The following is an 11243-nucleotide window of genomic DNA, read 5'->3' as shown; positions in this document are numbered from 1 at the left end:
CCTTGCTGAAAAAGATTTGCTGACCCCTGGTTTATGACTGCTTTTTCTGGGATGTAACCCATTGGAGCAGTCAAATTCGACATTCCTTGTTTCCCTAGAGTGGACACAGGCAGGGGAATGTTACTCCAGCCAGTATAACTTCCTTTTCCACTGACCTGAGGCGTCCTCCCCCTGCAGGGGACCAGGCAGATGCGCGTGACCCTGGATGACTCCATAATAGAGCCATCATTCTCTTGATGCCATTTTCTTTTCTTGATGCTATTCTCTTAATGTATTTTGCTGTCTGCTGGCTCTCAGCCAGCAGCACATGAGCTCTATCCCCATATGAATACTTTGTTCTCACACTTTGTTCTGTAACTACTAGCTAAAGCCTGCCTTCAGGGATCAAACTTTGAACTGAATGTGAGTAAACTTCTTGTTACTTTTAAGGAAAGAGTCTTGTAACAACAACAACAGCCACAACAGCAGCAGCAGCAAAAGCAGCAGCAACAACAACTATTTTATTATTTATACCCCGCCCATCTGGCTTTATTCTTTTAAGATGGATCAAAGGGGACTTACTGGGAATAATCCAATTTGGGCAAGCCAGACTGGATCGCTTAACTAAAGAGATTCAAACGAATCTGCAAACTATCATCTACAGTGGTACCTCGACTTACGAACAACTCGACAACCGATTTTTTTTACTTATGAGTGGGGCAAATGGCCGCACGCTTACGAATTTCTCGTCATCAGAACGGAAACCGCGGAACGGAAATTCGACTTACGAATTTTTAGATGGGGTTGCTTCAACTCACGAATTTTTCCATTACCAATGCATTCCTATGGGAAATCGCGTTTCCAATGGCGCTTTTAGACTTACGAATTTTTCGACCTACGAAGGTGCCTTCGGAACGAGGCACCACTGTAGCTGTATTGAGGGGAATCTGCTGTGCTACAGTGCTACAGTGAATGAAGTGCTGTGCGTGTGTGAAGGAAGGATAATATTTAATCAATATATCCTCTCCTACTATCATTAACATTCCCCACTTTTGTCAGGTTTGTAGTTCTGCATTTTTTAAATATATTGTAAGTTGCCTTGAGCATAGTTTTAACTTTGGAAAGGTAACACACAAATAAAATCTTCTTCTTTGGTGATCACTCGTAGCCGAGTAAGATTGTCTTCCTTAAACACAGTTTTATCAATGAGTCCGTAAGTGACTGTGGAGGCCAATTCTGGATCCACATGTCCTTCCACAGTGGGGACATTGGTTCCTGGGCGGTGTGGATTTGCCAAGCGTGCCTTCCTCTAAGCACGTTTATTCCTTGTGTCCTGAGTTTGAGTGTCTTCAAAGCCCATGACACCTTGGGGAAAGGCTGTTCTCCAACTGGAGCTCTCGCAAGGTCAAATTAAAGAGCTTTCCATCTGTTCGATATATGATTTCTACTCCAGTGGGGCGTTTCCCTTTGACAAAGTTTAGGATCATGGCAATGAAAATAATGAATAGAGTTGGGGCAATAACACAACCCTGTTTAATATCTGATCCCACTGTGGATGGTTCACTTTGAGAGCCATTGTTATCTGCGATTGTTGCTGTCATATTATCATGGAGGAGCCAAATGATGTTTACAAATTTATCTGGGCAGCCAATTTTCAGAAGGACAGTCCAAAATGCTTCTTTACAAAGCCTTACCTTCCAAGTTCTGGACTGCAGAATCCGGGACCGGCAGCCATTTTACACGGAAGTTGCGTCGATGTAACTTCCGGTGTCGCTTTGCCCTTCTATGGGCACCCAAAATGGCCGCCGCCGCCTTCGAAAGTCACTTGTACGCATGTCAGGAAGTGCGCCGACGCAACTTCCGGTGTCGCTCCGCCCATCTATGGGCACCAAAAATGGCCGCCGCCAACACCGGAAGTCACGTCTATGCACTTCTGGACATGCGTAGATGCGACTTTTGAAGCTGGCCCATAGAAGGGCAAATCGGAAAGGAAAAAAAATGGCCGTCGGCAGGAGAAAATAACAGAGAAAAATGGGAGCCGAAGTGATACTGTGGACCACCGGTAAAAGGTAAGTAAAAAAGGGGTTTTCCCGGGGGAGACGGGAGACTTGGCAGCTATGACAAAGCTATTGTACTACCAACCTTACTGTATGCTTGTGAAACGGGGACCGCTTATAAACACAAATAAAATGATTGATTGATGTTCCATGGAGACGAATCCCTGGATCAGTTTCAGTTTGCCAGGTCGCCCCTTGCCACCTTCAAAGCACCGGCAGTCTCCCCGCCCCCTCCTTTAGAAAAGATGTGAGCGAAGTGAACCGTCCCAAGAATTTGCTCTCGAGTTGTTTTTGGCACACCTGCAGGAAGCAAGGAGCTTTCTGCCAATCAGCCCCCAGGCTCCTCTTCTGAGGGTGCTTTGTCCCGGCTTGCTCCAAGAGGTTTCTTCCCCCCCGGGTTAAGAGAAAGTGTGCTTCATGGAGAAAAATGGATCCACCGTTCCCCCAGTAAGAATGGACATGGGGAGGTGGTGGTCCAAGACATTTTGCTGCGTCAGGCAGCCAAGATGGCAATGTCAAGTATAGAAGTGTATAAGACAGCAACCTTTTAATGAGGGTGAAAGAGGAGAGCGCAAAATATGGTCTGAAGCTCAACATCAAAAAAACCAAGATCATGGCCACTGGTCCCATCACCTCCTGGCAAATAGAAGGGTCAGAAATGGAGGCAGTGAGAGATTTTACTTTCTTGGGCTCCTTGATCACTGCAGATGGTGACAGCAGTCACGAAATTAAAAGACGCCTGCTTCTTGGGAGAAAAGCAATGACAAACCTAGACAGCATCTTAAAAAGCAGAGACATCACCTTGCCGACAAAGGTCCGTATAGTTAAAGCTATGGTTTTCCCAGTAGTGATGTATGGAAGTGAGAGCTGGACCATAAAGAAGGCTGATCGCCGAAGAATTGATGCTTTTGAATTATGGTGCTGGAGGAGACTCTTGAGAGTCCCATGGACTGCTAGAAGATCAAACCTATCCATTCTTAAGGAAATCAGCCCTGAGTGCTCCCTGGAAGGACAGATCATGAAGCTGAGGCTCCAATACTTTGGCCACCTCATGAGAAGAGAAGAATCCTTGGAAAAGACCCTGATGTTGGGAAAGATTGAGGGCACTAGGAGAAAGGGACGACAGAGGACAAGATGGTTGGACAGTGTTCTCGAAGCTACGAACATGAGTTTGACAAAACTGCGGGAGGCAGTGCAAGACAGGAGTGCCTGGCGTGCTCTGGTCCATGGGGTCACGAAGAGTCGGACACGACTAAACGACTAAACAACAACAAGACAGCACTGTTCCCATTCCACTGCAATCCATCTTCCATTTTTTTTAAAAAAAACAACTTTATTCATCTAGATGTCTGCTGTAGTGAAACTACATAGCACCCCTAATTAACACAAAGTTCATAATCACATTGTTGTTATGTTGCCACAGTCATGTCTTCTTTGAATGTCCAGGAATCCCAGTGTCTAGTTCAAGGACACATTCCAGACTGGGAACACAATGCAAGGAGGGAATCTGGTGAGGGGAATCTGGTGAGATCTCTGGCTGATAGATCTGACCAGGCTGGCCTCCCCCTTGCCTTGATATTCATTCTGGAAGGCAGAGGGGCTTTCAGCCTCAGGGCAACCTCTGTCCTCCACCTGGTGGATAGCAGGAGTCCCAGAGGGGGCTTCTATCCTGCTCTGCAGTCCCAAAGCAGCTGCAGACAGGATCATTTGAGTTGGGAAGCATCTGCCTGATAAGAACTTGCATGCCCGACTGCTGCTAAGTCCAGACACAGCAGGCAAGTGTGAATAACCTTTTAGTATGTGTGATGCAGAACCTGAATCATCACTCTGGGTGATAAGCTCTGGAGCACTGATATTTTGACCTCCAAAGGGTGCCCAGATACATTAAGCTAGTTTGGCTATTTCAGGAGAGCAGTTCTGAAGTGCCCTCTTCTTCGTCGGAAGAGAGTTGACAGAACATTTCCTCTCCGATAAAACACCTGCATCTCACAGGCACCTTCTTCTGGAAGTGATCCCCGGCTGGGAGCCCCATTTCTATGGTGTTGTCTTGTATTTGTGGCTGTGGAGCCTCTGACACCAATAGCAGGAGTGTCAATTACAGAACACTCACAAACGTCGAGCAGCTTGTTCAACATTCCCCTGCTGAACAACTCACCCTGTCGGATATTTGAAGATGGCTCTCATCTCACCTCTCAGCCTTCTCTACTCCAGGTTAAACATACCCAGCTCCTTCAACCATTCCTCATAAGGTTTGGTTTCCAGAACACTGATCACCTTGGTCGCCCTCCTCTGCAGATGTTCCAGCTTGTCAATATCCTTCCTAAATTGAGGCGCGCAGAGCCAGGCACAGGACTCCAGGTGAGTTCTGGCCAAGGCAGAATAGACCACTGTGAGAACAGGATCCTGGACTAGATGGGCCATTGGCCTCATCCAGCAGGCAGTGATGAACGGTGCCGCTTGGCTGCCCAGGGTGGCACCCCCTGGGAACGGGGCATGTGTCCTGATGCATGCATTGTGACATCACGACGCGCGCGCCAGGATGAGCCAGAACGGACTGCGCATGTCCACACATGCATTGTCCATCCGGGTTGGCGCTGCTGCTCTGTTATGGAGCAGGTTGCCGGGCTGCGGTGGCACCGGCAAACCGCGAGCAAGCCGCAGAGAAGCTTGCTCGCAGTTTGCCAGCGCCGCCGCTGCCCGGCAACCCACTCTGTAGCGTGCTCTGCTTCTTCCTGCTTGGCGGAAGAGGTGAGGGGCGGGCCAGGGGCCGGATGTGCTGCCCCCGCGCGCTGCCCCCGCCAGAGTGGAGCTAGGGGCGGCCCGCCCCCTTTGCCCCTCCCTTGCTACGCGCCTGCCAGCAGGCGTTTCTTATATGTTCTTCCCTGGGAATGTCTGCCTGTGAAAGAATCATAGAATCATAGAGCTGGAAGAGACCACAAGGGTCATCCAGTCCAACCCCCTGCCAAGCAGGAAACACCATCAAAGCATTCCGGACAGATGGCTGTCAAGCCTCTGCTTAAAGACCTCTAAAGAAGGAGACTTCACCACACCCCTTGGTAGCAAATTCCACTGCCGAACAGCTCTTACTGTCGGGAAGTTCTTTCTAATGTTTAGGTGGAATCTTCTTCTTGTACTGTAGTTTGAATCCATTGCTCCGTGTCCGCTTCTCTGGGGCAGCAGAAAACAATCTTTCTCCCTCCTCCATATGACATCCTTTCATATATTTGAACATGGCTATCATATCACCCATGGATGGATAGAGCAACTTTCGTACTGTTCCCCAAGAACCTCTACACTGGGTATTTGGGTAGTTTGTATGGTTTGAGGGTTGGTGGATGTTATATATTTGTCATTACGTACCAGAAATCCAATCCTTTTAAAAGAAAGAAAGAAATGGTTTGGAGTGGAAAGGTAGTGAAGACATGCCCAGAAAGAGAACTGAGATGGTTTGTCAAAGACCTTTTCAAAGGGGGAGAAGAAGCCTTCATTCCCTACCCCCATTGAAGAGCTCGTGTCCTAAAGTAAACACCCAGCAGGGCATCCTTATCACAACATTGAGGGTGGGGTGGGTGCGACCCACAATGGCATCATTGTGGTGAAATCGGTAAGCACAGCTGGTTTGTTGACAGCCGAAAACTCTCTACCAGAGCATAATTTTGAGAAATACAACCATTCATTCAGAGCCCAATGATAGATATGTGGTATGACTAGCAGTTCCTTGCGAGATTACATGGTTTGTCTGGAAATTGATGCAAGGCCCGAAAGCTTTTCTGTTTACTTGTGGATGTTGCAAGGCCAGATTCTTTTTTGCCGTGGCTGTTTATCTTGAAGAGGAGCAATGAGTGAGGAGGTGATTTGAGAACTTAAGAAACCCTGGCTGCTGCTGAATCAGGCCAGGGGCCTGCCTAGTTCAGCATCCCAATTTCACAGTGGCCAACCAGATGGGAATCCTGGAAGCAGGACATGAGCACAAGAACAGTCCCTTCACTTGCAATTCTTGGCAGCTGGGGTTTGGAAGCATACAGCCTCGAATATAAAGGTAAAGGGTAAAGGGTAAAGGGACCCCTGACCATTAGGTCCAGTCGTGACCGACTCTGGGGTTGCGCGCTCATCTCGCATTATTGGCCGAGGGAGCCGGCGTAGAGCTTCCAGGTCATGTGGCCAGCATGACAAAGCTGCTTCTGGCAAACCAGAGCAGCACATGGAAACGCCGTTTACCTTCCCGCTGTAGCGGTTCCTATTTATCTACTTGCATTTTGACGTGCTTTCGAACTGCTAGGTTGGCAGGAGCTGGGACCAAGCAACGGGAGCTCACCCCATCACAGGGATTCGAACCGCTGACCTTCTGATCAGCAAGCCCTAGGCTCAGTGGTTTAACCCACAGTGCCACCTGGGTCCCTTTTACAGCCTCGAATATAGTCATTGTAGTTACAAGGGGAGCCTAAGAACATAAGACAAGCCTGCTGGATCAGTATCCTGTTCTCACAGTGGCCAGCTGGATACCTCCGGGAAGCATGCGTGCAGAATTTGAGCACATGAACCCTCTCCCCTCCTGCGGTTTCCGGCAACTGGTATTCGGAAGCATTGCTTCCTCCAACTGTGGAGGCACAGCGGGGGTGCCAACTTGAATAAAACATTGGGGGGGCAGGTAATCCCCACCCCACACAATCAATCACAAGATGCAGCACACACACACCCCCCCCCATTTGAATGGCAATGGTCGTCAACCTTGCGGGCCCCCAGCCCCCCAACCTCGGCCCCTAGGAGTTGGCACAGCATAGACATCATGGTAAATAGCCATTGAGAGCCTTAATGGCCACCAATTTGTCTAATTCTCCTTCAAGTTGATAGTCATCACACAATCCAATATGGCTTGGAGCTCTGCAAAGATCCTTGCGTGGCTTGGTGTCCGGCTTCTGGGATATCAGATCCCTCCCTCGGTGGCAGTAAATAAGCAGATCAAACAAAAGGAGCCTTCTTCGCAGTGAGAAACAAAGGAATGCATCTCTCTCTAAAAATGGCATTGCTCCTAGTAAAGGTTTACCCCCTTCGTCCCCATCAATCTATATCACTCCTAATTAGGGTAATCTAAACTTGTTGCCGTTGCACTTTCTGTTCTATCACTTTCCAAGCCTGTCTAGTCGTAGGCAAAAGGGGGGGGGGTTAAGGAATGCTGTCCAAGGACACTGAATCTGCCAGCTGTCTCTCTACTGCCGCTTCCTCTTGTAGCTTTCCCTCACCCAGTATTTTCCAGCTTTCCCCCTCTGGACTATGCCCTTCTGCAAACCACTGTTCTAAATCAATACCCTTGGGAAGGTTCAGAAAAGGGGGCAGAGCTCCCACCATTCCTCCTCAGTCCAGTCCAGTCCAGTCCCTGACACTTGGTCCTACTTGCAGGCTTCCCAGGGGCACCTGCTTGGCCACTGTGAGAACAGGATGCTGGGCTAGATGTCATCTTGATGAAAGCCATGTGTATGGCTGTCACCGGAGGCATCTGCTGATAGCAACTAGGACTTGACTGCATGGGTTGGGTTCCATTGCAAGAGAGCCAAGCCAGTTTACTACCAAGGACAATAAAACCACCCTGCATGTTGTCAGTTTTGTCTGCTAGAGAGCAGGTTCTGTCTTGCCTTAGTGATCCTAAAAAAGAAGCTTTCATTCACCCGGTTAGAAGATGACACAAGATGACTCAGGCACTCTTGCGAAGTCCAAACCTGTCTGTCTTGACCCAGTCACCTGGCAAACCCAAAGGATGAGCTCTGGAGGTGGTTACCCAAGACATTCCCTGCCATCTGCCAACAAAGCAAATGAGCAGGAGTATAGCATCTAGATCAAGGGAAGTAATAGTACCACTGTATTCTGCTCTGGTCAGACCTCACCTGGAGTACCTGGAGTATTGTGTCCAGTTCTGGGCACCACAGTTCAAAAAGGATACTGACGAACTGGAACGTGTCTAGAAGAGGGCAACCAAAATGGTCAAAGGCCTGGAAACAATGCCTTATGACAGGGGTGTCAAACTCAAATTCATCGGGGGCCGCATCAGCAGTTTGGTCACCCTCAAAGGGCCGGTTGTATCTGTAGGACTATGTGTCCACTCTTTATTATCATAAATTATTGTCTCCATTAATCACAAACATGTATTCACTTTCCCATCTCTCCTGAAATTGCCTTCCCTCTGCATCAACTTTTCTTTTCTTGGGCATTTTTGAGTTATTTGATTGTAGTTTATGGTCCTTATACCACTGTAAAGTGACACGGATATATCCAAAGTCTACCGCTCAGACTTTTAAGCAGAATAATAAGCAGACCCCCCCCCTATCATAGAATCATAGAGTTGGAAGAGACCACAAGGGCCATCCAGTCCAACTCCCTGCCAAGCAGGAAACACCATCAAAGCATTCTTGACATATGCCTGTCAAGCCTCTGCTTAAAGACCTCCAAAGAAGGAGACTCCACCACACTCCTTGGTAGTAAATTCCACTGCCAAACAGCTCTTACTGTCAGGAGTTTGATGAAATAGCAATTTGCTGAGTTTTGTTTTAATTTTAGTAGAGCACTGGTTTCCAAGGGATAAACAAAATGATGAGTTTGGTCACGTCTAAGGTTTGAACTCATAATTCAATAAAAGGAGACCGATAAATTATCACATGCGAAGCTACAACAGAAACCGTAAGCACAGATAATTCTGTGTCAGCACATAGTCAAACATACGTTGGGTTTTTTTCACTGCCAAAGCAAAGAGACACACCAGCTTTGCATGCCTATGTTAAATTCCATCCCTGCTGCTGCAAAAAAACTCAATTCCAAGACCCCATGGCCCTGCCTGGATGTGTATCCTACTTTACAGTAAATAGTTCTCTGTTGGAAGGAGTCCTCTATTTGAAATGCTGTCCTGCCCATACCTAGTTTAAACATAAAGAACCATAAGAAGGGAGAGCAGAGATTCTGAAGATTAACAATCAGCACTTGACCAGGCAGACTGAGCATATATACCTGGTCACAGCTTTGCCCGCTATGGTGACATTTATTGTTTTTCTATTTAAATTAGTAATTGTTTCTGAATTAACATTTATACATACGTAAATTTAAGGCAAATCTGTGTTCTCTTTTTGTGAGTGTACCAATGGTCTCTGTGTGTATCAATGGTCTTTTTTCTCCCCTCATGGTTCCTCATTCACCTGGAACTTTAGGATCAGGTGCATATTCTGACCACCTTCCATACATTTAGGTGACCTTGCTCTTGAGGGGGAGGTGGTATTCCTTCCGAAAGAACAGTGGCTTTCAAAGTGTATTCTGAGGGATGCTGGGGCTTCTTTGAAATTTACCAGAGGTTTGTAGTGATGGACAAGATTCCCTGAAAGACAAGGGGGGGAAGAAGGGGGGAATATTTGGATGCAGCCTTATAATCTGTTACACTACTTGCGTGACCTCATCGATTTTGTCATTCACATGTGTTGCTTAGGGGAGTTTGGATTTTAAATCGCATGATGGAGTCACAAGCAAAAATCATCCTTGTGACCTTATTCAAAATGACATTTGAGCATGGAATTAAGTTGCTATAAAGTTGGCAAAGAGATTGGTGCTGTTTCAGAATAAATTGCATGTACTTAGTTGGCGTCTAGGGTTATTAGCAGAATGGCTGCATGCCCTGAATTTGGCTGAGGAATTTGCCATCATTACAACCCTTTTTCAAGACATGTTTATTTTGCTGTAATTAGGAGACTGGCTGCACAGATGCACCTGCTTTTTAACAGCACATTTATATAGGATTCTTCCTTATGCCTGATGGGACCTCAACAGCACAAGTACAGGCTAAGAAATATGCACAGGGAGCATATTGCTTTGCATTTAGCACTGCGAAGGGGGTGGATTCTGCCTGCAGTGCAGAAGAATGGGAACCTGTCAGGTGAACACGCTTAAACTATAGGGATTTTTGAAAGTAAATTTCATATTTACAGCAGCTAAAACAAACAAAAATCCCGGCCTCCGGCCCGCCCGCTACTCTGAGGCACTTGGGAGAAGTGTGAATTCTGAAATACAATTAATTTTTGGTTTGTGTATTGCTTCCAGAAGCACAAATTAGGTAGGTTCACATTGCAATGTAAACTGAACAGTATTTCTCCTCCACCTCTACCGGGTATTTCCACTACTTTCCCTCTTACTCCCTATCCTAGGGTGACCTTGGGCTAGTTCTCAGCCTAACCTACCTCACAGGGTTGTTGTGGGAATAAAATGGGGAGGAAGAATACAACACCTTCAGCAACTTGGAGAGAAAGTGGGATATAAAGGCAATAAAGAAAATTGAAGGGGGCATGTCTAGAGACTGCTCCCCTGAATGACCTGCCCCTGCAAGGAAGAAATACACACACAGGACTCCTTCACTTCACAAGATACTGTACACTTCAGACTGATGCCAACTGTGCCAAGGGGTGTGGACAATGCACAAGATAAGAATGCAAACAAAAAGGAGCCCCAGCCAATTGCAACTGACTGCACAATGCATGTTCTTGTTACACTCCTCCTTCGAGTGCACCCAAGATGTATAAAACATGGACCTCCAGCACACGGCTGTTTTCAAACAAACAAAGAAACACACACACACACATCCCGACATGCTTCGCTGGCAACTGGGGCGCCTGTCCAAAAAACACACACCCTGAGGCTCCGCTGCCCACGTAGGCAGAAACACGAGCAGCCAACGTCAACGTGCATTTCCTTCTCTCTCTCTCTCTCTCTCTCTCTCTCTCTCTCTCTCTCTCTCTCTCTCTCTCTCTCTCTCTCTCTCACACACACACACACACACACACAACCCATTCACATGATACGTGTCGCGCACGGGCGGTCGCCGAACCTCGCTCTGCCTGGGTGGGCGGTGGCGGGGGAGGAGGCGGAGTCTCCCCTTCCGAGGGGGTCCGAACCGGCTGCGAGGAGAAGCTGCCGAGGCAGCTGCGGCAAAACGGGCGGCCAGGGCCCTGAGGCGGGCAGCGCCGCGGCCCGCAGGCGCACCGGGGCCCTCCGCCCTCCGCCGCCTCTTTCTCCTCAGGCCCGCCCTGGCGCCGCCTCCTCCGGCCCCGTCGCAGGAGCGGAGGCGGCGGCGGAGACCCCGCGGCCCGGACGCCGAGCGCCGCCGCCGATGCTGTTGCTGCCGCCGCCGCCACCATTTTCTCACGGCGTGAGGGGAGGAAAACGAGCCCCCGCGTCGGCCAC

General features: G+C 48.3%; 1 protein-coding gene across 1 annotated transcript; it reads right to left on the bottom strand.

Annotated features, from left to right (window-relative positions):
• Positions 1-8041: 8041 nt before the first annotated feature.
• Positions 8042-11243, bottom strand: LOC148687762 (uncharacterized). The gene is made up of 2 exons (XM_088674694.1): positions 10888-11243; positions 8042-9390 (listed from the first exon to the last, which is right to left on the bottom strand). Exons 1-2 carry the CDS (start codon positions 11195-11197, stop codon positions 9197-9199), a joined length of 504 nt encoding a protein of 167 aa, XP_088530820.1. The 5' UTR covers positions 11198-11243; the 3' UTR covers positions 8042-9196.

This window comes from Zootoca vivipara, chromosome 1 (genome assembly GCF_965207765.1).
Source record: "Zootoca vivipara chromosome 1, rZooViv2.hap1.1, whole genome shotgun sequence".
NCBI classification, from domain to species: domain Eukaryota; kingdom Metazoa; phylum Chordata; class Lepidosauria; order Squamata; family Lacertidae; genus Zootoca; species Zootoca vivipara.
Note: the sequence above shows the minus strand (reverse complement) of the source record. Positions and strands in the feature narration are given on the sequence as shown.

Coding starts and splice junctions, on each gene's coding strand:
- LOC148687762 (XM_088674694.1), bottom strand. CDS start 11,197: ATGGTGGCGGCGGCGGCAGCAACAGCATCGGCGGCGGCGCTCGGCGTC. Junction 9,391..10,887: donor GCCCACCCAGGCAGAGCGAG/GTTCGGCGACCG, acceptor CTTGTCTTTCAG/GGAATCTTGTCCATCACTAC.